General features: G+C 31.7%; 1 protein-coding gene across 1 annotated transcript in view; it reads right to left on the reverse strand.

Annotated features, from left to right (window-relative positions):
• Nucleotides 1–26,462, reverse strand: part of LOC121121792 (protein eyes shut) — a 57,068-nt gene extending 30,606 nt beyond the window's left edge. The window contains exon 1 of the mRNA XM_040716767.2: nt 25,983–26,462. Coding sequence (XP_040572701.1) covers nt 25,983–26,173 — 191 coding nt within the window. The 5' untranslated portion in view covers nt 26,174–26,462. The remainder of the gene's footprint in view (nt 1–25,982) is intronic.
• Nucleotides 26,463–27,244: the final 782 nt, after the last annotated feature.

A 27,244-nucleotide genomic window follows, 5' to 3' on the forward strand; every position in this document is an offset into this window, starting at 1 on the left:
TCATTTTCACCAATCATTCGCTCGATACGAGGCATAAATAATTTGGAGGCCTTGACCACGTCTGCGGGGAGACTATGTCCCTGTACTTGATAATAAAGACATTCAAGGAGTAGATGCTGTTGTGTGAATTGGCAGATCCACCCCCTCTAACTCCCTCTAAAAGAAGTAATCCATGGATTCATATCGGGGGAGTTGGAGGGCCAGGTGTTGGGGTGGTAAAATTTCAACAAGTTTTGGGACTTGCAGGCCTTGATAGAGGGGGCCAAGCCTTGTTCAAACAGGAACTAGACACCATTGGCCTCAGATTTCATCCAAGGTATTACTTGGTCAAACAGGAGTTCAAAGTAACTCTTGGCACCCACCCTCTCCTTTGTCTCAAAGAAGATTGGGAGCATGTCACTACCGTTAATCCTGATGATGGTGGCAGGAAGCTTGGCTTTAAAGACGTGGGGTACATTAGCTCTCTCTGTGATCAACAACCATTTGTCGTTCTAGATTTAGTGGGATCGGTCGACAGTCCATTGTTTTTATTCCGTATAAAAGATGATTCGGTTACTGTGGGACATCAAATCGTTCAGGAATTTTCTTCCGTGGACAGCCTAAGATGCCTTGGTTTCGTCTGTATATGTTTTTTTCTTCTTGTAGAAGCGGTATGACTTAATCCTCATGTGATTGTATATGGTCCTGAATACATTGCTAAGGAATGCTTGGTGCTTTTTGGAAAGAGGTTAATTGGAGTGACAGCAGATATGTTCAAGGGCCGTATCAGGTCTACCTGGAATCTTGGAGAGCGTTTTTTATCTTTTCTCTTATATGCCCCTTCCTTCTTCCAGTGGTTGTCGACGTCATAGCCTGTGCTCTTTGGATACCAAAGGATATTCTTGATGTAAGCGGGGTTGTGTCCCGCGCAACCAAATTATGCAATGGTGTTCCTCCGGGTCTCCTCCATCGTAAATGTTTGTTTTTAATTAAAAGTGGTGCAACTAACTGAAAGCTAACACTTAACCTCTTAATTTAAAATTGAAATAACCGAGTTAAATGCTTTCTATATTGTTCAGGATATAGTTAAAGATGGACCAGATTTACCTAAACTACCCTTTAATACCATACTTAATGGTAACATTTATCATGAATACATCATTTTTACATTTTTCGTCATTTATTATATAATAATTAATTTTTCTTAAGAGGATCAGAGCTAAAAAAATCAATTAATCAAATATAATAGCTCATACTGTTATGTGCATGTTCATATACCATAAATAAATTCATACTTTTAATGACTCATATTTATTAGAAAGTTTCTTATAAAATCCATCTAATTCAGAAAATACAAAGTTACTACTATTAGTTAATGCTATTTGGTACCCTGGGCCTATAATGAAACCATAGTACGGACATGTTTGAAAGGTACTGCACTAAATTAGTACATGAACCCGTACTTATACATACAACTTCATAAAAACATTGATCTACTGATAACAGAAACCTTCAATTTCTAAGCCTCCAAACAAAATTCTCCAAAAAAGAATGAAAATTTGTATTTATAAAAAAAGTCCTCATATTCTCAACCACCTCCCACCTTAACAAACATCCTACACACGTCCTTGTAAATGGATGAAAATTACTATTAACGATATTTTGTTATTTATTTTTAGTGGAAAATCTATCAAAAGTAATAAAATACCGATACTTGTTTTGGTATCGTTACAAAACTTTTAAGAATTATAGACAACAATCTTTAACTCTTTGTTACTTTCCTAGAAATGCTTACGCGAGTATCTCCCTGGAGTGTCTAGCCAACCCTATAAAGGGAATATTTGAGCAATATAAAACTATTTTTAGCCTTAGTACCTATGATTCTAATACTATAAGCATCAGTGAACAAACTGAATATTTCTTTACCAGTATATTTTTTACCTGATAATTCATAAACTACAAATTGTTATTTTTAGACTATGAATTCCCAGGTAGCTAAAGAACAGAATATTAAATAAGTTATTGTACCGAATAAAACAAACCCTTTATTCTTATAATCTCCTTTTTATATATAAGCATCGTTGGAATAGACAAATAATAAGAACAAATATATAAAACATTCTTTAAAACCTCGACGATTAATTCCAGAATGTATCAATTTCTCAGAAACTGATGAAATAAACCCTTCACAATACAAAACGCTTAAAGTGTATTATAAATTGTAAGGCTTCCAAACATTATAACACACTTGAGGACTAGCTACTTGTTATGAGCACACAGATACTATGCGTTTTGGAGCACCAAATCCTTTTTTATAGCTCTCGTGTCAATTAAAAATAGACTAATAAGGAGGGAACTGTTAGGTCTGGAGAAACGGTTGGACATATTAGGTATTCTGTCGTAAAACAAACAAATTTCGAGAAATACTTTGACTTACTCTAAACAAAAATGCCTCCGTTACGGAATCGCTGCCTCATAACTTATACTAATATAAGATAATCTACAGATCAGGAGCTCAAATACAGATTGGGTACTGGCCACGGACCCAAACCATCCTAGGGCTCTTAAGGTAGAGTCCATAATAATAAAAATAATCTATTAAAACATCTGCAAAAGGAAACCCATTATAATAAAGTTGGAATGTGTAATTGTAAAAAGAACTTGACGTTTTGGCACATTTATCCCACAATGATGGTTAAATAGGACTTGAAAAAATTTGAATTGGTGTATGATAAGGCCTGAAATGATAAAAGGTGGGAGGGGGAGAAAGAAAAAATTGACACTACAAGGATTTTTAGTGCCTTTAGAATTTACATAGAAGCACCACATTTACATATATAATATAAAAATTTGTTATTTTGTATAATTTGATAAAATTTGGCAGTCTGCAAGGCCTATTTATATAATTATCTAATAACATATTGTTACTATTTCCTCCAACACAAGTCTACTTTTCTGCTGGGAACAAAAAAAAACTGACTTTCTTAAAGTTTAGGCCTCATAGGGACTTTTAATTGGAAAAAAATGGGTTTTTGCATCAAAATGAGCTATTCATAGGCCTCTTGTAACATCCCAAACATGATGTTATGAGTAAAAAAATATCCTTTATTATACTTTTATAGCATTTGGTTTATGAATAAAAAATATTCTTCCAACATTGTCTTCAAGCTAATATCCAAGCTTTCTTGGACATCGAGACCTGTCCCAACTCCTCCAACATGAATCCTTTGAATATTTACATCAATGAGAGAGTTAGAAGACAAAGCCTGAGACAAGTTTCGCCCCTCCGGTAAGCCCAGCATCGAGCCAGAGGTCTAGAAACTGTATCATTATATATTTACAATTATATCAATTTTTTTATATATACTAACTATTTGAAATGCGTACATTATACAATGTATAGTGAGGAAATTAATCTACAAATATTTGCCTTAATCAAAGTACATGAGGTAACTTCAATTGAACTGACAGTGAATCCATTAAAGTAGATCTCATAAATTCAGGTAACTTTACAATATATGACATTCGATATTATGTCATTACAAGTAGTGTTGTGTCGATCCTTATTTATTCATTTCTATCCATTCTTAGGACCGGTCCATAAGACTCTCGGTTCTTGGGACTGTCATTGATAGATTTGATTTAAAGAAATAGAAAAAATAAAGTTGAATAACGTCATCAAGGACTAGAACGTTATAAGTTGTAGGACTGAAAAGTGCCGCGGCGAGACTGAACTGGACGCAACACTAATTACAATGAGATTGATTTCTTTGCGGATATAATAATTTATGAAGGTGAATATATGCATAACTATGTGAGTAGGCTCTAAATAGTAAAATTTATATTGCTTCATGAACTAAAAAAAAAAGGATATGTAATTACAATTTAAGAAAATAAGTACAAGGTCAAGATTTGTTATCCACGGGCAACCTCAACTGAGGAAAAATGAAGTATTTGAAGGGGAAAAAAATATATGATGGCTAGCCTTCTCTATTTTTCTAATAACAGTTTATTTTCTATTAGACTTTCAAACACAGGAGCGATGCTTCCTTCAATTACACGACGCAACAAAATTCAGGTCTTGGAACGCCTGCTCGATAAAAATAAATTATTTAATGGTTATTTAAGCCAAACAAAATGAAAACATTAAAATTTTCAATCGCAGTAACTGGGTCATTCTACGTCAAACGGGATGACCATAATCAATTTTCCTGATTTTTGGTTTGCTGGCTTTTCTATATGAAATAAGAATTACGGGAAATATTAGGGGTCTCTGACTCACCTGGGCCGTTCTAGGCCACTCAAAGTTGGGCCTAATGAGTTGTACAAGTGTTGCACTAAAGGCCATAATTCCACTCGTAGTGGCTCGCTTTAAAAAAAAAATATGTCAAAAGATGAACAAGAACACAAATTTTAATTCATATTAAATTATAATTTTATTTTAATCAAAAATAGAAGCTTTGGGCTCTGACACAGCCTTCAAAATGGCCCCCATGCCAAGCAGCAACCCCGATTTTGTTTTGATTTTGGTAGAAATATATAAGTCAACGAAATCTTTCCAAAGTTTCATTCACGATTCACTGGGAAAAACTGTATATTCAAATATTTGTATTTAAGCCACAAGTCCCACTTCCATGTTTTTCTATTGTCAAGCGACTTTAATTCTCAAAATTAAGATGATACTAGTGTTGGGGTGGGGAGGGAGGAGGAGGCGGGAGAGGGGGCTTCATTTTGGGGATTAAATTAAAAATATTAAAAATTTCAAAAATCAACAGTTATTTCAGTCCAGCCTAGTGAACACCTATGGAATTTAAAACGCTACTATATTAAATTGATAGTAGAATCTTTACTTACAATATCATTAAAACATTAATCCACCCATAAGCAATTATGAAAATTGTTCTTCATAAAAATAGTTATCAAATTTCTGAATGAACTCCCACCCAAACACAAATTCTGGGGACACACTTGTTATTGGGTGTGTATTCCTCTTTCCGGAACATTTGTTTTAAGTTTTTATAGGAAAAATACCCAAATATCTATGGCTGTTTTTGTGCTTGAATCCGTACAAAAATATCGACACCATGACAACAGTATATGATAGGTTTTAAAAATGCAGTATTCTCAAAAATAATGTTGAGCTACAGAAGAGGTTGGGTGCCTTTTATTAGCGGTACCCCATAAGAACTTGTAGTAAAAATAATTTACCCCAAACTAGTGCAGGGGCTTCCGCAGGGTTGTAATTTTTTTTTTTATTGAGGAGGGCTGTTTGGTTTTCGGAATTTTTTTGAAAAAACATCCAAAAATAAAATAACATTGAAATTTTTTTCAAAAATCCATAAATAAAAATTTTATACCTTAAAACATTTTTAAATATATTTCAAATATTAAATATTTTGAAAAAAAGTTTCAATTGTTATATTTTTTGTACAAAAAAAATCAAATATTACAAAATCAATTTGAAAAATCTACAGCTATTCACCAAAAATTAAATTTTTCCATCCTGACCAAAAAAAAGTCTAGTCAAAAACAAAAAATCCTTAATGGGGGGGCTACAGCCCCTTCAGCACACCCCTTGAAGACGGCCCTGCAATGACATGTTGGTATTTTCATTTTATACTAGGAATTGTCTCCACAATTTTCTAAATCACCCCATTTGGAGTAATTTACCCAGTTCTACAACCACTGCTCTAGAAGCACCTATATAGAAAATATTGTTCATTGTATTTTGAGATTTCAAATTTCGTTATTACTTTATTATTTAGATGATTTTTATAAATTATAGCATCAAAAATATTTTGTTTTTTGTTTCGTAATAGAGATTTCATGATGTTTATAAGTATTTTTTTGTAAGTCATTCCAAATATAATTACTCAAAACAGCAATGACCATTGAAATCCCTTGAACATTTTGAAAAGTTGAGTGTACAGCTGATGTGACACGTCAACACAAATGCAATCTTGAATGATTTATTTTTAATGTTCCTTTAATTGATCAGATGAAGTTGCACGGATTAAGTATGAGGAAAACTTAATAGGATTACATTTATCCATCTGGCCTAGGAGCTGTCTTTGAAGTCTATATACATTAAGTATATTACCTTCTTTAAGAACGAACGAGACGTCAAGCAACGTACATTAAGTTCAAGAGAACTATTTCTCTATTTCTACGTCGTCCCATGAATTCTTTGACAAATTATATTCAATTTTTATTAACAAACTATTCTTATGTGCCCTTAGGGTGTATCGCAAATTTTACTTACCGGGTGGTCCATTGAAATCTGAATAATTACTTATTCAATAATTAATTAAGGTTGAACGATTGAAATTAATTCATATTTCGATGTATTGAAGCATACAAAATTAGTAATAAAAAAAATGAACTCTCTAGCTTTCGTACAAGTCGACAAAATGATACTTGAACGTGATCCACAAATTTCAATTCGGGCATTTTAAGCAGTTGGACGTCTCCAGAGCCACAATCTAAGTCGTCAGCAAGTCCGAAACGATGGAGAGGAATAAGGACTCTATCAAAAGGCCAAATTGGATACGGAGGAGTTAAAAAAAAAAGGGCTATGCCAATTTCCTCAAGTCCACGAGGGTCCATGCTAGAGATATGTAGGGTTCACACCAGACTGTTCAGAGAGCTATAAAAAAAGTGAGTGGAAAGAGCCTTGTGAGGGTCGGGAGGTCACTTTTGACACCAGGAATGAAATGAAATCCATGTCCTCCTTTCCAAGACTTTTTTAAATGAGTATTTTGAGTTCTTTTGAACTCTTTTTCGAAACTTTTTAGTATCTTTTATCCAAGTACTGAAGCCCTCAAAGCCACTGCCAGCTAGCACTGGGCAGTGAACTACATATGCAGCAGGTGCCATGCGTCCTGCCGCCTCCTGGAAGCCATCATTGGCGCTAAGGACGTCTAGATTGATGATTAAGTGAGCTCAGACACACATCTATCAAAAGTATTAATGTTTGTTGAACTTTTATTGATATTTAATAAATGATATCTTGTTGAACTTTAAAATTCAATACGTTCAGATTTTAATGAACCACTTGGAATAGATTCCACAATTGATCGTCACAATAAAAGAATTAGAAATAAATATATTTCTAATTGAAAAGCTATATCGGTCTTAATACAGATATTTTAAACCAAAACAAGATTTTACACTATTAATCAAAATTTTGGGTATATTAAATCATTCTACAAATTTGAATTCAAAGCCAAATATTGACTCAAATATGTCTTTGAAATATTAACTTATATGTACATATATATAAAGTAAAAATATTAATTGGGAATTTATCTTTGCTTTCATTTTTGTTCAAGATTGTTTTTATGTCGGCATACCAGGGATATCAAATTCATGACTCGAGTTTAAATCTCTGCAAGTTCCACAATATTATACTATAGCCACATAATGAAATAGAATAAATTATTGACCCTTGAATTTTAGTTAAAAACTTGATTTAAAATATTTTTTTATCCATTAATAATTTTTTTAATTTTTTAATTCACACATTGTGAAGTTCAACATTGATTAGAAATTAAATAGAATTGATATGTTTCATTACACCTATTCAAAATATAATTTTTACAATTTTGATATGTTTTTGCATTTTTTCCCATGATTTAAGATGTAATAAGCTCGAAAATCATTTTGTAGGGATCTGATTATGTTCTATACCCGGGTTCATTGGCCTAAAAGTGTTTCCAAAATGCATTTTTTCTTGATTTTGCGTAGTTTTTGGACAAAAAGTATATATTTGAAACACAACATTGAATGCCAAAAAAGATACCAAACAAACGTCTACACATTTTTTGCAGAAAAGATATTAATATCTTCGAAAGATTATACACCAACTTCAATTTCTTATATATGAATAATTCTTTTAATAATAATTAGATATGCTTAATGTTTCATGATAATAAAATCGCTTCTAATACTACTATAATCAACTATATTTTCAGAGACGTCAGCAAGGGTTGGCATGAGGTGACGTACCCCCATCTCCCAAATTAAGGAATTTTTCCTTTTTGCTAGAAAATTTAATTTAATTTTGTAATTTTTTTTTCCAAAAAATTTAATATTTGAAATTTAATTCTTCATATTTTCCTCCGAAAGCTTAATTTTTTGTAAAACACTGTGTATTTTTGAAATTTTTTGAGAATTTCTATGAATTTTTGAAATATTTTTCCAAATAAATTAATAATATCAATTTAATTTTTGATTTTTTTATACAATAACATTAAATTTTTTTGGATTATTTTCACAAAAAATTCCGACAACCAGGGTCCTCCCTGAAAAAAGATTATCATTCGGACGCCCCTGATTTTAGAAATTTTTTTTTAGAAAAAATAAATAATTCTATTCATAATTAGAATATATTTATAACAACTTAATTTTGTTTTTTACACATTCGTTTCAGGAGCTATTGAGCTTCCAGAGAATATTTAAATATATTATAATCAATCAATATATTTCATTTGAATACATTGTACAAAATTGATTAATATTAATTAAGATTCTTTAACAAATATTTCATGTTTCACATGCTACGTTGACAAAATGTATAATCTCGACTTTACCAACGCTCTCGTTTGTTGCAAATCTTTCTAGGATTATCTTAAAAATCCTCGATGCCTTATAGCAAATTTAAGGCCAGAATTCAATTCTAACGATTATCTAAAGATAAGATATCCTGTCTATTGAACACAAATTGAACATAGTTTACGACAATAGACTTGTCCATTTCTTTATTTTTTTTTAGAAATGTTGAGCTCTTATTTGCAAAAAATAAGCACTTGGGTAACTAACGATGACGGACATATTTGAAAAAGTTTTAGACGCCCAACACTCTTAAAGCTTAGAAAAGTGAGGTTTATTCAAAAAATTTGTCTTCTATAATTTATTATCTTCCTACCACAAGCAGATATGATTTAATAAATTTTGAAAAAAATTTACCTAAGCAAATCATCTTATAAAAAAAATATTTTTTTTAAATTCGTTCATAACCCATTCAACCCTACCTTCCTTGCCTTTAGTGTCCACTATTTGCCAAGAGTCCTTTAATCACTTCATTCTTCCGTTACTCATGGATTGACATACAAGCATTATCATAACATATAGAGAAATACAAAGCACTTGAAATTTTCGAGAGCTGGAATCTCTGTCCCAAAAGGAAGTCCACTCTACTCCCTTATGAAGCTTCGTAGCTTTCGACGGATGCATTTCATTCCGTCGTCTCTTGTAGAATTCGGAATCCGGAGAACATTAAAATCTACTTCCATGTTCTGAATGATTTGAAGAATGATCTTAGGCCTTAGCAATTGTCAAATTAAACACACATCTAAATATCAAATTTGTCCCCTTTAGAATGATTCAATTGTTTAAATGTGCTGTTTTTTATAAATATTAATTTTATTGCAATAAATACAAATTGTTGTAGTACCTTTTCGTATTTGTAATTGTCATACCTTATTTAATATTTCACCACATCCAGAGCCTTATATCGGAATGGATCACTTCATAGTTTCAACCCCTGATTATATATTTAGATTATTAGATTTCTTCCATAGGAAGAAATCCACTCTATTCTTGTTTGAAGTTTGGCTTGGTTTGGTTCGCTTCTTAGGATACATTTTCATCATAAGATTATCTCCATATATATTAGAAATCGAGCGTCTCTTGTTGAGTTATAAATTATCTCGAATCTCTTCTTTTGTACTCATTCTTAGAGAACATGGAAGTATTTCTATCTTTAGTGAATGAAGATCGATCCAAATGTTTGTGTGTATTATGTTTGATATGTTTCCACATTAAAATAATAAAGTAAAGTATCATGTTCATGTTGTGATAATCTTGAGTAAACATATATTATTTTATTATATTTACATATACGACATTAAGTCTCTTATTTTATTCAATTAGAATTGTAGTCTTCGGAAGAGGGCATGTGACTAGACATTCACCAATTAAACTTATATATTTTATCACAAATTGATAGATGTAACTTTTATGATTATGTTAATCCTCTTTAACGAATTTTTGATATAAATTAGTTGACAATTATGCATTTTTAAACATACATAAGCAGTAAAAATACAGATCGAAATCACTAATTTGATGATCTATATTTGATAACATATAACAAGGGCTTTTGAAAAATCATTAGTGCATTGAAGATCATCAGAAATTGACTAATACCCACCATAATAAATAAATAAAAAAGATTGTATTTTTCTGTAATTCAAGCGTAAACCTAGAATTAAATAGACAAAACTGTTTCACAAATACCTAACTTTTAAAAAACGAAATATAAGGACCCTGAAATTTTGAGGATCTGTAACCCCCCTTTGCATAGAGTTGTCCCAAATTAGATAATTGGATGAGTGATGAATAATTTATTTAGAGCCGTTTCTGTCGTCATTAAATATGCAACAATTATTTGACCATGCCAAAATACTGATTTTGGTAAATATGAAGCAATTTTTCAAATTTGTGACCCTGTGATTTATTTATTGTCTAACTTGCTAACTTGTCATGTGCCTTCTTCAACCATAAATATAATGAATATTGAACATACATACAAAGATTAATTCGCTCATCCTCTTCCTAAGTCCCTATTTTAATTCGTATTTAATATACGTACGTTTGCTCCTTTTTCTGTTACTAAGTGAGACATACATCACAGTCCCACAAATAAATTATTTTAATTATATAGGATTAACATTGGTGATAAGAAATCAGTTTAAAAGAATTTTGATATTTTTTCCAGTTATACAATTTTCCTTTTTTCCTCCTGCCAATTTTTCCACGATCATTTTGACCTTGACATGTTTTACCTTGCCTTTTTTTTACTTTGCCATTTTTTACTAAAATCGTTCAAACATCTCCATGAATATTTAACTTATTTTACCTGCTCATGATGATCGAGATAATACCTTATTTTTATATTTTCTAGATATGAAGTACTTTCAATGATAATATTTATAGCTATATTCATTAGAGGAAGTTCAAAATAAGCGCGCCTCACATTTTGAACGTAGTGTAATGACATTTTTACTTTTATTTTAAGGCATACTCTTATTTTATTTTTTACGATATATTTGAAGAATAAGGAGGGGATATACATATTATTATGTAAAAATTTTGATAGATTCGTAAATCCTTTTTTTGCTTAAAAAATATTACTTCGATATGAGGGAGGATTTGTCAAATTTCTTATTGTTTGGACAACAATTAAAAGAGTCAATTTTGTAGTTTTTTTTTAGGTATACCTTTTTGCGTGTTATTAATTAATTGTTAAGTAATAGTCAGAGAATATATGTACAAATTTTGAGCCTTATAGATTAATTTTTTTATCAAAACAATTATCATTTCATAAAAAGGAGCTGACCAAATTTATAAAAAAAATGAAAAACCTTCGGTCTTAATGGGTTTAGTTTCTTTGATTTTAAACGAAATATGAGTGAATAATATTTTATTAACCTATTACTCACAGTGTGCATTATTTATCTCTTTTTTTTTAATTAAAAAATAATAGCCAAATCATTAAAATACATGATATTAAAAGAAAGATATTTATCCTTCATTTAAAGTTGTTATTGGATTATTAAAAAGTAATTATGACATTTATTGTAAGAAATCTTTTGCAAATTATAATCATGCAAGTATTTTTTTATTTATTTGTTATTACATATTACGACTTAACATATCTATAATTGTTAAATTGAAAGAAAGGACACTTAAATAATGGAAAAATCAACAAAAATTCAAACCAAAGATTTCTGATTACCTGGAAAACCAGATAACCGGTGCAAAGTTACCATCAAAAACAGGTTTTTTTTTTTTTGTATCATCATGCAACATTGAAAAAAAAACAAAAAAACTTTCCTTTAGGGCTTCTAAATATTATAATTATATGGAGGGCACGCATACATTAGAGAGAGAAAATGTACAATAACTTGTAAGACAAGTTTGGTCCTAAATCTCTTTTAACTGTACATTGGGATGGCAAATTGTTGAAGGTCCTGACAGAAAAGAAAAGAACGATCGTGTATGTGTAATTAAATCTGGATTCAGTACTAGTCAACATCTGGGTGTTCCTAAGGCCCAGGAATAGCTATTTACCAGCTGCTAGAGGATTGAGATGTCAAATATTTGGCGAGAGCACTATATTTTTTCTAGCAAGACTGGTCAGATTAATGGTGTTTCTACATTGCTTGAGTCAAAATTGGAAAGAAATCTTATCTAATTACTCTATCAAGATCATGTACTTGAATTAGTTCTAGCAAGTGTTTTTTGTTTGTTTTTTTCAATTGTATGGATCCTTCACTTGGACTTGATATTCACGTTTTTAAAAGGTTTCAGAAGGAGTGGGGTAAAGATCTTTAAAACATACATTAATCGGCCATGACCAATTATTTTAAAGATATTTTTGATATGAAACATTACATAATTGACTTTTTTATTTATTTAACAAATTAACATTTGTTAATGATTCGGCTGAATGTGCAGTTGTTCTCATAAAAAAATTCAACTCCTTAATTACAAATGATAAAAATTAGAAACAGTATGTATTATAAGTAGTCCAGAACCATTGAACAGATTTCCCAATTACAAAAAAAAATGCATTAAGTAGAGAAGACTGTTCGATTTTTTTCAATATTAACAGCACTCTATTTATTTTAATTATAATACAATTTTGTCAATTTTTCGTTTCATTTTTCAAATTTAATAAATAGAAGATCATTTCAAAATTTTTTTTTTGATTATTTTTAAGAAATTAGATTACTTACTCTAAAAAAAGGAGGTAATAAAGAAATAAATAATGAAAGATCAACGTCCTTCTGATAATATTGTTTTACTATAAAGATTTGGCAATATTGTTGTTTGATTAAAAAATAAAGATAATAAGGTGTGTTCTGAGTAATAGATAAAAAAAAACCTTCGCTCCTATTCCGTTCAATATCAAGAGTCTAATTTCAGAACAAAGTAGTATAAATATTTTTGAAAGATGATTTACTTTTATAAAATAAATTTAATCATAAATTATCTCTTGGTTGGAACATATCAAAAAAAGAAGATTTTTTGTTTTTTAAACGTCAATTTTCAACACTTTTAGAGCGTTGGGCGACGTTTAGAACTTTTTCAAAATTTGTCAATCATTGTTTTTTTACCCAAATGCATATTTTAAGCCCATGAGAGCTCAATATTTCCAGAAAAGTTAGAAATGGAACAAATTTCTACGGAATTTATATAGGTGTAAATCCCCGAGAAATCTCAGAAAAGAAACCTCAATATATATTATATACTGACAGTATGTGGGTATCTTTAATCTGGAAATTTTAAGGATAGTCAAACAATTTATTGCTGCTTAGAATATATATACACGCACTATAATAAAACAATACAAACGTAAGACAATGAACACGACTTTACAAAGGGGTACATGCGCTACTACAGGACTTCCTTGGGGATCAAATTGTCGCCTACTTTAAACCATGATAACTTGAAGACGACATTATCAAATAAAAAACCGGCTACCAAATAGGAAAGCTATTCTTGTCAACTGAAGATACGTAGTTCAGTTAGCATCATGCCGTCCTCATATGAGAAGATAAAGAGCTATAAGTGGAACGAGGAGCTTTCGAGATCCGCCGTAGTCATGGCATTGATTATTAATGGAGGTGAAATCTCAAATTGAACGATTGCTTCAACCTTAGGAGTGAATTTACAGACTGTTCAGCGTATCTGTAAGAAGCTAGAGGACACCTGGGATGTTGATGCCACCATAAAGAGGGCACCCAAGGAGGAGACAGGAAGGTCAGGGACACCGACTTTGTCGACAAGGTGAAGAAGATGGTTGAGGATGACCCTACCAGGTCCATGAAGGCCGGATACAGGCCCTGGGTGTGGCAACAGTACTCAGCACCCTGCCATGTGTCCAAAATCTCCATGCAGTGGTTAACCGAGAACTGTTATGACGTCGTAACCAAGGATTTGTGGCCTCCTAACTCTCCCGACCTAAATCCTTTGGACTATTTTGTCTGGGGCTATGTCGAGAGACATACCAACAGACATTCCCATAGCACCAAGGCCAGCCTGATAGACTCCATCAAGGAGATATTCGGCAACATGGACAATGAGATGGTCAAAGGAGCCTGCAGCCGGTTCAGAGGCCGTATTGAGGCCGTTATTGATGCCAACGGTGATAATATAGAATGAATGGCTACTTTATACCTATATGCTCGTCATAGTTTTAATTTTAAATAAAAAAGTTAAAAAATGTATGTATATTTTGTGTTGTTTTTTGTAGAAATATATTTTGGCGACAATTTAATCCCCGCTCCCTTTATTTGATGTTAAAGTTATAGACAACAATTTTTGTCATGATTGTACATATCATGTATTTTAAAAGACAAAGTCTTCTTTTTGAATTGTTTGATGTCTTTCATATGAGAGAACAGGACATAAATTGATGAGGTCGTCTTCACTCTGTGATTCTTCGAAACACACATTCTACGATGCACTTGTGATCTTCCATTACCTGAGCTGGGCCAAAAAAGGCATGTGATCAGTTTAATCTTGAGCCATTACTGTCATGCTTTTACAATCAAGTTTGATAGGCTTCCATTTCGGTTATTTTAGCATGACATGTGTGTATGCTTCATAACTTGAATTTTTTTGTATTGTCATATTGCACCAAACTACATAGAATAAGTCATGTATTTTCTTCTTCGCCTACGCACTTGCAATTTTTACTCTCAGTACCACTTTTTGCAAGGTAATCTGCAAATTCATTTCATGTAATATCAGAATGACCTTTACAGCAATCAAGATATATATCTTTCTCATTCTTCCTTTGTTGTTCATGATGGTCTTACATCTTTACATTTTCAGACTTCCTCGCTGGTAGTAAGCGGAATAAGGATTTCAGCAATTGCGGATAGAGAAAAGGATTGAGTTATTATGAGACCCTCCACTGATTTTGCGATTGCTTAAGCTCCTGCTTGGAAGACCGATGCCTCATTATTCAATATCAGCTGAATATGATGAGCACCCTTTCATAAACAAAGATCTATTGAGGTCGAAACTTAAATCCAGACCCTTCTTCTAGTTTATTATTTGGATACAAAATTTGGCTTCAATTTTTGTAGTACGGATTTATAAAGTTTTGGCTTAACATACATAGAGTTTTACTTTGAGTTTTGAATGACTCGCACATATTATGATCATCAAAGTAATCTTATCTCCCTTTAATTCAAGTAGAAAAAAGTTGAAAGAGACCAGGCATGTGTAAAAATAAAGTATTTAATGTAATTTAATTCCAGATTAGACATTATATTAGTACTTACTCCAATATTTTATTACTTTTTTCTCTTAAAACACAAAAATGAAGTGAAGTTGATATGGAAAATTACGATGCACGACTACTATGCTGGTTGCAAATGATTCTTTGTACTAAAGGCGTTTGTATGCTGTATTATTGATAAATTGAAAGTATTGTATACTAAATTAGTATTCTAATATGTTGAAATAGATTGAATGACCGGCAAATCTCATGTAATCCTTTTATATTATTTTAACCTTTAGAATAACAAATCTCAATGTGACGTCATAAGTAATCCTAAAAGTATGAAAGTTCCTTCCAGTGGTACTGGAATACATTTATTGGCGTCATCAGGGGTGTTTACATCATTATTATTTATCTTTTTTGAGGGTGGAGGCTTTATTGACGCTATTGACTTGATTTCTGTAGGGGTATAAATGCCAAATTAGACAAATAAAAACAAAGTTCGTGGACATTTAAAACTTTTTAGACTAGAGGATCATTTTATATTTAGTCTCGCTCCAGTTCCGTTCTTAAACTGATTAATTACGGTCCTTGGATGACACAATAGTAACGATAAAGATAAAAAATTTGCAAAAGTGAGGTAGACAATGACACCTTGACCTTTCTAGCTCTGGCGCCACGGGGTCTTTCTGTTAAATAGTTATCAATATACTACCTCTATCCCACATTATACTGATGTGTTGTGTCAATATTAAAACGATCTTGAACAATAATCAATATCCTAATATACTTTTTTTACCTCATATAGCAATACATAATATTTCATAGATCTATGTGAGTCAATTGTAGGGATTCTATTCACATTTTTGGGATGAGTTAAGATACCTCTGAATGTTAGCTATATTGTAGCACCTTTATTTGACACAATAAACTGATATTAGGGCCAATAGGTCTCTTTCGAGTATTTATCAATTTATCATTAATTTATTGTGACGATCCTTCTTGGCTACTTTAAGTGCAATTTCCGGCACACTCAAAGGTTTAATATAATAGTTTGTTGATAGAAACTGAAGATATTCTGTCAAAGAATATAAATCCACACTCAATTTTGAGAAAAATCTTTCATGTTTGCTTTTGTGTTCACGGGCCACATATGCCTTGTTCCTCTAAAGAATCATTAACAAATATAAATCATAAAAACAAAGTCAAATAAGAAACTTTGTCATTCTATCCATCAATCAAGACTTCAAATTTCTGTACTTAGTATCTGTTTTTAATCCAATATTAACATGACCTCCCCCCGATACAGGAGGACTATAAACTATTTTCCAATCCAATATTTGAACAACTTTACTACATATTATGACAACGAGTACCTCCACTCTAAACTGTTTTTCTCATTTGCTTTCACGTCAGTCAATAAAGAGAAATGATTACTTTAGACAAAATATTTGGTTGAAGAAAAAGTAATTCAGTATTTCCCTCTCTTTTTTAAAACTAATTATATATTATTCATTATTAATCACGTTGGATCATACGAGAAGGTATGAGTGTATACTACAAACGCATTATAAATACATAGTATCACAGGGCCTGGTTCAGTCATAAATTATCGTGCGTCAAGTATAGATCTCTCAAAGAAAGAAATTCGCCATATTTTGGCGATCTCATGGACTGAAACAAGATTGATCCATTTCTGAAGGAGATTGTAACTGGCAATCAAAAATGGATCACTTACGTCAATATCAAGCCACAAATATAGTGTTCGAAAGCCAACGAAGCAGCCCAGATCGTGGCCAAGTAAGGATTGACTACCAGGAAGGTGATTCTGTGTGTTTGGTCTGATCGACATGGAATAATCTACTATGTGCTGCTCCTCCATGGCCAAACGCTCAATTTTACTCTCTACTGTAAACAACTCGTCCGTTTGAAGGACGCGGTCGGCCATCAATGGCGAATAGAAGATGAATCGTGTTTCATCAAAACAACACCCGGCCCCATGCATCTTTGATGACGTGCCAGAAGCTCCGGTAGCTTGAATGAAAAGTTTTTATGTATCCACTCTACAGTCCCTACCTGATTACAATTTTCTTCTTCTTTAGTTATGTCTCGATCCTTCAAAGTCTTGGTTTCGGAGACTTACACTGATATTAAAGACTCCATGGTTTTTGAGGTTAAGACCAAAGATAACTTGGTTTGACCTCAACATTAGCTTAAGTATCATATCATATAGGAGACTCTTCTGAAAAGAGAACTGAACGTGTGCGTGTATGGTTATTAGGACTGGTATTGTATACTGCGGCACTGGTGCTGACATCAAGTGAGGTAAGCAAAAAGCTTTGCTTCAATAAACATGAGCTCTATTTACTTCTTGTTTGGTTAATTATATTCAAAATGGTCAAATAAATTTCAAAAGGGCTGTGTTTATCAAAAATAGCTTATTGGGATAGGGAAAACATTTGGTATGTGTTATATCAATATTGAATTATGAATTGATTATTGCTTAATCATACAAAAATAATAGATCATAGTGAACAACGCGATTGGAAAAAGTTATTCTCTTTAAATACATGTGGGGATTCCCTTTAACTCTAAGAGAAGTGAATTTTCATTTTTCTTGACTCAAATCATATGACCTGGCGATATGTTAAAAATGGTTAGTTACAAGACCCACTGCACGTTACAGATTTGCATGTATCGTGCAGAATAGGATTTATCTTATGTCTGTAGTTATTACACTTTTACCTCAAAAAGATAATAATTGGTAAATAATGTTAAATCATCATTTTTTGATATTCCACATCTAATATCATTAAAACACTAGGAACTACCCGTATTTTGTTTCAAATTATTTTATTACTACTTTAAATCACTCCAGAATTTAATAAAGGTTGTCGATAGACAACATTTGAAGTTATTCCATCCCTTCAGCCATTATAATTAGAAATATATTCCTCCTCCAACCATTATAAGACTAACTTGCTAATCCTCTTCCTAATTTCCTTTTTTAATTAGTCTTCAATATACGTTCTCCCTTTTTCCGTTTGAACAATAATTATTTTATTGGATTTTTGATTTGGGGGTGCATTTTCGAATGGACAACCCATACCTAAAAAACCACTTTGAGATACGGGGAATCCACTTTGTTTTATGAAGAAAATCAACTTATTTGCGAACAAAAGAAACTTGCCCTCCAGAGGCCTTGAATTTGGTCATATCAGAATGAAACATACGTACGTAACTCAGAATTCTAAACAAGTTGTATTTTATGTCTTAAGTCTGTATCTATCTCCGTTTTTGAAATAAATATCCTACCACATGCGTTTTTATGAGGGGACATACAATCATCTACAATGATAAAATATTATTGTTCTATATTTGTCCTATAATAAAAACACAAAACCAAGGTATTAATATGAAAAATGGAGACAGATACAGGCCTTAGGGATACAGTAATAGTTGTTCAGAATTCTAAGTTACGTACCTAGAGTATCAAATAAGATTCCTGGCCTCTCGAGGGTAGTTTGTATTCAGGACTAATATCATTTAGAGTAATTTTTTACCCTTAAAACAATCACCAAATTGAAAGTATGATAAATAAAACTTATGTAAAAGTGTTTTTTTTTGTTTATAATTATATGGGTCCATTTTGTATTTTTGAAATGATTTCATTTTTAATGAGGGTTTATCAGCAAATAGTCAACATTATCATTATATTTTCCCCCGATTTTAATGCCAATTTCATAACGTCATTTCTCGTAAAAAGAAGTTTGAGGCAATCGAAGAAAGATACTTTTAACTTGATCATCCATCCTTGAATTCCACGAGGAACAATGGGATTATAATTCCTCTGAGGAAAAGTGCCAGAACTCATAAGATAGTAGAGTGAACCCCTTACTTGGGAATGAGATACCAGGATCGTAAAAATAAAGCGATTCATTCACAATAAGTAGATAATTTTAATATTTCAAAATGGAATCACTTAAAAAAATACAAAATGGAACAAAAAAACCTTGTATGATGTATAAATCTTTTTTTCAATTATATATTGAATATTTATATAAAATATAGGCAATGATATTTCTCATTACAATATATTTTGAATAAGTTATAAGGGTCTAAAGAAGAGTGTCGTTTTTCATCATTTTTCAGCCTAAAAATGGAAATATATGTAGTTCAGAACCAGATACAAAATCAATAAAAACATTTTTTGATTTTTGATTGGAAGATTGTTTTAAGGGTAAAAATGACTTTGACTGATAATAGTCTATAATGACTACAAATCCTAAATATATCAGAATTCAGATGACTCAGAAAAAACTGAGATCAGTTTAGTATTTTACACTCAAAGATAAATCCCCCTGTTTTATCCCTTTCAAACTAAGGAGGTTCTGTGATTTACAACACTTCTGGTTTGGAATAAAGACAATACCACGTTAGTCATTTTCTTGTTACCAAAATTTAATTTATCATGGCATAGTTACTTCTACAAATAAAACACATTTTAAATTCCGCAACCTCTTGATTTTAATTAAGATCATTTTTAAAATATGAAAATTATAATATGCAAAGTTCTTAGAAATAAATTGTCCATTTATCCGTTCGAAAATTATACACTTACATTGGAGGAAATTAATATTTGATCTCTTGCTATTTTGTAAGTTTGCCCGCGGGAAAATAAACAAAAAAAAAACAGGCCATAGTTTTAATGATGGGTTTATTTTTATAGTAAGATACATTATATGAACAAATAAAAAGTGTATTGTGAAGTAAAAGTGAAAAATGCTGCTGAGTACCACGTGTATCCACCGTAGACAACTTTTTATTTTATTTGGGGTGGGTAGGGGGGGGGGTTCTACTAACACTCCTTTCGCCAGAGCAGGATACTGAATATGGGTTGTGTAATGAGTACACCAGTACGAAAATGGCACAAGACATACGGCCATGCCTTGCTTTATGTCAGTCCATATATATTTGGTCCAAATGTACAGTTTTTTCGTTATTCCATTACTAGAACTGATTAAAACAGAAACAAAAAGTACGAGACTGCATTCTTAAATAAGGATCGATAAAACCCTAGTCATGGTAAGAAAGGAGTTGCTCAAGAAAGGAGATCAGGGAGTTCCCTAGCCATTCTCTGGACCTCATCCCATACAAAATCTCAATCAGTTGGCAAATTTACAAAATCGAAGGGAGATCAAATACAGATTTCCTCCAGAGTACACCGTAATAATGTGCAGTGAATTAAAAAATGAATAAATGAAGCACTGGGTTTCTATGCATAAGAATCGATAATTATTATCATAAATACATTGCAAAAAGTTAATTAGAGAGGTTTATATGTATATAATTATGATTATTTTGTAGTTATTCCACATAACTTATTCAAAGGAATATGAGTCGCGTAACTAGACCAATTTATTCTTATGTTAACAAACTTGGTTTGACATTTTTATCTATTCATTTTTGAAATTTTGTAAATACTTTTTTTTATATCATCTGATTATTTGTTCAAATTAGATTTAAAAAAAGGAAAAATGGTTAGGGCAAGTGCCCTCATTTTTTTTCATTATTTAATAGGTAGTCGTGGTAAAAATGGTCTTCCTCTGAATGAAGAATTATCTACCATCTTTGGTGTAAATTGTCTCAAAAATCCAGAACAAAATAATAATATATATATATTTGAGTATAACTATAATATATTTCCCTGCACAAATGCTATTTTAAATGTAGATGGTTCTCCTCTCTATGGCAGTAACTCATTTTTTCCCACAAGGCTGTTCATATTAACAAAACTATAATTAAGGAATACCGCAGTCCTTGCACCCGTCTTCTCTTTGAACTCTACAAAATGCCCATCCATAGGAATGACTCACGTAATGAGTTATTTTTTTTAATATTACATAATATATCACTAGTTATAGATTAATATTCAAGTATACACGACACCCCTAGCGAACAAAAGAAGTTTCCCTGTCTCGACAATTGTTTTATAGCTTTTGGGGACACGCCCCGGTAGTTACGGCTCTAAGAATTATAGAGAGAATTTAAACTCCATGCTAATGACTTACGACTTAAACGTAATCCTTAACAAGGAATATTTTTTAAATATTTAAAAAATTTGTCTATTTCAAATATTGTCAGTCAATGTAATGCTTAGGATATTCCATGGTGCATTTAACAATGCCTATTATATGTATTTTCCTATGACGTGCTTGATGATGCAATGTTTTACAACAGTTCATAAAAGTTTATATTGTATAAACACAAGAAATATAAACAACTCAATAAAATAATAAATGCCAGATTATAATTTGTAGATGGAGTGTACCTTTCATAAAAGTCTTTCAAATGTCAGAATAATTATAATTTGTTCATTTAAAAATAACAGCTTAATGAGAGTGGGTACATGATGACAAGTGTTGGGGCTCGGTCTGAGACCGATATTAACTAATTTGGTCCTTTAAGGAATTTTGGTCTAGATCAGTCCCAGAAACATATATGTAAGAAATATTAAGCTGTTCCCTGTCTTGCAGTCCATTACAGGGGACCTACTCTTTTTTTGGGTCAAAGAAAATGGGACAATGCCTTTTCCGTTGCTCCCACTTGCCCCATGGGTCATGATGCTGGCCGAAATCTTGGTTTGAAAGACTTCAGGTATATTAAGTCTCTCTGTGGTCAATCATTTGTCGTTCTGGATGTTCTGGGATCTATCGACAGTCCATTGTTTATCATCCGAATAAAAGATGATTCGTTTACCATAAACCTTCACATCGTTCAGTTATTTTTTTACTTGGGCAGCCTGGATGGCCTTCATTTTGTCACTAAGGATATGTCTTTTGTAGAGGCGGTATGACTTCATGCTCAGGTAAGTATTTATGGCCCTGGAGACTAATGCACGGCTTACTTGGTGCTTTTTTGGTAAGAACGTTAATTGGTGTCCCAAGAAGCCTACAAGGAATATGGGAGTTATTACTCCAAGACTTGTGGGCTTTTCTTTCATATGCCCCTCCTTCTTCCCGTGGTTGTAAACGTCCTAGAGTATACTCTTTAGATACCTTAGCATCTTCTTGACGTAAGCTGGACTGTGTGCCGTGTAAGCCAATTCGATAACAATGTTCCTCCGGTTCTCTTCCACCGTAAATAATTGATTTGAATTAAAAGTTGTACAAGTAACTTAACGCCAATGCTCAATCTATCACCGTTAATAATGAAATAACGGAGTTAAATGCTTTCATTATTGTTCAGGATGTGGTTAAAGATGGTCCAGATTTACGTGAGCAACCCTGTATGCGTATATCTCTAACGATGTATTTACAAATGAACTTGATTAATACTAAAAGTGTTTGGTTTCCGCCATCTATGAGATACCGTTATGATTTTTAGTGGACCGCACAAATTTTGCCCACTAAAGAAGGGTTGTCTTGACCGGCCGCAAAGGATAAATATGTCAAGATTGGCCTCAAAGAATAAATCAGTCTTATTATAAGACTGTTTATAACGTCAGCGGTATTTTAAAATGGAGAGTATCGACTCACATTCACGTATTATGGAGAGTAATGTGTTACAAAAGTTATATTTGTACAATTAATAAATCAGGCAGATAGTGTCGAAAATTGGCTCATAGATTGAGACTGCAGAAAATCAGATTAAATTTTGGTATAAGGTCTGGAATCCCGGTCTGGGACGAAATATAGCTCTAAATTAGTATTCCAAAAATCAAGTAAGACCGAACTGGAAAAAAGTTCGGTCTATCTCATCACTAATAATAAAATTCATTTAGGTAACTTTGCTTGTTGTTTTTTTTTAAATATTACGTTTTAAAAGTCTTATAGACGTTTTGTGATATGAAGTACAAGTACTTTCGAGTTGGTTCTGAAGTTATTATTCTTTTTCATTGTTGTTTTATAGTGACCTACTTTGATGAAATAAAAAAAAATTGATTAAACAGAATGTGTTGGCTGGAGATTAAATATATTTTCCTAATTTGTTGCTCTAAAAGCATTCAAGACAGTCCCTTATGGACATTGCATGAACCAACTATACGCATAGACTGGGTTTGTCTTTCTAGTTTATATATGGTCTCCCTCAACACAAAAACAATCTTGAACAAACATCAAGAAAAGGAGAAATTTTCAATTTCTTTTTATACTTCATATATATGTTGTGTACAAGTTGCGATTTTGTACAAGTTACAACTTGTATGAGCAAACGTACATGGTGCAATTTATCCGTCTTAAGATGCATTATTTATTGACAACATGGTTCATTCTAATGCCCAACTATACATTGATATAATTTAAAATTAGTCAGATCATTTTTTGGGTGCAAATTGTACAAGTTAGAACTTGTACAAAAAAATATACATTATACATACACAGTCGAATATTTCATAGACAAATTTAGTCAACTATAGGGTATGTATTCATATTTGTGGAATACTTTGAGATACGTAAGAATTTGAGTTATAATTTAAAGCTTTTATTTGACAAGTGAGACTTATAGGGATTGGCTCTTTTCAACCATAAAATTCAACAATTTTATCATTCTTTTACTGTGATGATCAATTTTAGGTACTTTAAGAGGGCAATTTGAGTTGCACTCAAGGGGTTAATAAGAATACTACTTGAATTCACACTCAATTCTAAGAATAAATTCTTGTTAACGTGGACGATCATTCCTCGAAGAATAAAAATGTAATCCCTACTCAATCTAGCTTGTTTTTGTATTGACAGGACACCATATGTCCTATAAAAGTTGCAATTTTCTACAAATTGCAATCTATATAAACAAAATGGACAAGTTTTAATAAAAAAAAAAAAAAAAACAAGATAAATCATATTGTATGAATAATTTAGTGAACAAGTGGATAATGAGGATAATGATTTAATGGAATATTACATGGATTTTTATTAATGGGGTAATTTTTTACTTTTTTTAATTAAAAATTACAAGTTCAACACATATTCTGTCACATATTATTTATATTGTTCAATTTCACACAGTTGTATTACTCTGAAATGACGAAAAACTAATTGTGAGTAAATTTAATAGATCAAAATGAAATTAATAGGTAGTGATGAAAATCCAGTGTAGAATGGGAACTTTGCAACAAATCCTCAGGGTTACACTCCGTTGAAGGAGTTGAGTAATAATGACAACTGCTGAGAATGTATTTTTATATAGTACATATTTGTTCATAGATCGGACACAAAACACAAAATTCATGTCAAAGGAGAACCTCAAAGATATTTAAGCACCAAACATAACATGTGGTTTTCTTACTTCTTGAGGTTTTTGAGGGTGTTTCATTAGCTCAAACATAAGTGTAGTGTGAATACATATATATATATATATATACATGTAAAGTCAAAAAGATAAATCATAATTATGAATCACTTTTTTCACTATATCTAGATAAATAGTTGGGCTTCTCATTTCTCGGAAAAATGTCTTTAATTGGGATCCTGGGATTTTTTTTTAATTTACTGGATCCCGTTAGTAGATAATAAATACTGTGAAATTTAAGTATTTGATTTTATTCTTCAAAAATAAATAAGAGAATTATTTTTTACTCATATTTTCCTTCAAAATTTATGCAGGACTGAACTGGAACAGGTCGAGAGTGAACTGGATGGGACTTCAGTCCTAAATTAGGATTGACACAAGACTACAATGATGCATGCGTGTACGCAAGGGCGTCTGCAGGGGTTGGTTGGAGGGTATGTAGCCCAGCAAATTCATGAATTTTTGCTCTTTACAAGAAAATTTAATATTTAAAATTTTCTTTAATTTATCAATTTTTTTTTAATAGCTATTGTGTTTTGCAATTTTTCTTCAAAAATTTTATATTTGAAATTTAATTTTTTGAAATTTTTGAAACTGTGGATTTTTAAATTTTTTTTTCCAAAAAAATTATTTTTTTGAGAATAGATATGAAATTTGGAAATTTTTTCCAAAAATTTTATTTTCAAATTATTTTCCGGGGATGTTTTTTTTTGTTTTTTTTCAAATTCCAAAAACCAAGCCTCCCCAAAATATAATCCTGTAAACGGCTTTAATGCGTGTGTAGACAATTATTTCTAAGAAATTTGCCTATTAAATCCTTTAACCCTAAAAACTCTCCCTTTCAAAATGAAGAGATTTTGTGATTTAAAAAGTATTTTGTTTGAAGGGGGAAATTGGTATGAGTGTTTAAACTTTGGAAGCCCGAAAGTTACAAACGGGGCATATTCTTTTCTCCAACCAAGATACATTTCTAAATGACAAAACTTTGTTGAGATTTGAAGATTGTAACATACAAAAGTTTGTACAGATAAATTACTTATACATGCAAGATGTATTTGGTTGCCCAAATAACACACATTACATAGTTATTTTGGAGATTTATTTCCATATTATTTAACTAATAAGTTGAAATTTAATAGCAAAAATTATTTATATACTTCAATCAAAGTTAAATAAAACGTTACAACAATTATGTGTGTATTTTATAGAAAACATTTCCGTTTATTGGATTTTAAGAGGCTAAGACATTAAAAATTCATTATTGCATTTCTACCTTTCTTGTTTTGTTACTATAGCATATACAATACACGTACATTTTATATACCATAGACATATTATCGTTAATCAAATCATACTCCAAGGTCATGGGAAAAGTGGTTATTTCTGCAAAATTATTTATTCATATCTAATTTACCTATTTTCGTAGTCGATGGAACATATACCATTTTGGCAGGGATTGGATTTACATGGATTCAAAGGTGGAACAGGATCATTCATTTGAATGGGAATGGTTGTAGGGGCCTCTTGAAAGTTTCCTACTTGTAGAATGCCTCCAAGGATACATAGTATATACTTAGTCTTTTGATAGATCATTCTTCTTGTCATATGTCCTTAATTGATTCAGGGGTGGAGATAATTAATTGTCCTATAAAGAATGTTTCTCATCTGTACAACATCTCAAAAAAACGTTTTGGAATCACATATAGAAACACACCCACAATAATAAATGAATTTCTATCAATCCTCTTGGCACTAAGTTTTCAATAATGAAAAAGGTTACTTAATCCAGAATATATTTGGAGTCACAGGTTATTGGACGGTAACATTTTGATTAAAGAATTTATACTAAAACGGTAGGGTTAGATTGACACAATTAGACTTCTAGAAAGGGAATGATATTGTTTTACTTTTATTTTGCGATTAAGAGGGGGGAGGGGTTTAGAGTAACCTTTTTCTTTTCTTGTACATAGTCATGAAGTGAAAGCCCTCTTCGGTTGTGCGCCACTTTTCTCTCGACTTCCTTTAACTATTCTCTCTCTTTGCCTGTATTAATTGCTTTTCCCTAGCAGTTTTATATAAGTATAAACCATATGATATTTAAAATTAGAAATCTTTTGTTAACAAGGGACTCAACTATAGATTCTGTATTAATATCAGGTATAGTAAAAATAAATCCATTATTTTTAATTGATTTTTTCCCCATTAATATTAATCTCCTTGGCAATCAAAGCATTGCTTACATGACGTCAGGACTTGAAGATTGCCATTATTTCATCCACATTTTCGACAATAACCTTACAGAGCGTGGTGCATCTTTAGCATCAAAGTAACTGTAACGGAATCAGTGATACCAAAATACCGAGTGATTGCCTGTTGGAGTATCAGGACTCGGTCCCGTTCATTTAAGTTCTACATACCAATATTATTTCTTCTTTATTCAATCATTCCTGGTAATTAAAGTCCTACAGGCATTAGAATCTCAAGAACCGGTCCTAAGACTGAATGAACTGTACTTTACCGAATCAATAAGGATCATCACAACACTAATCAAAACCATAAACAGTATTCTTTCATTTTCCGCCGCCTGGCTTGTGACTTTTCTCTTTTCTGGTGTCTATCTTCAAAATGTGCTCAAACAATAGTTAGTCAAACAATCTCAGAACTGTCGGGCAAGTT

The sequence above is a fragment of the Lepeophtheirus salmonis genome, chromosome 7, assembly GCF_016086655.4.
Source record: "Lepeophtheirus salmonis chromosome 7, UVic_Lsal_1.4, whole genome shotgun sequence".
Lineage (NCBI taxonomy): Eukaryota > Metazoa > Arthropoda > Copepoda > Siphonostomatoida > Caligidae > Lepeophtheirus > Lepeophtheirus salmonis.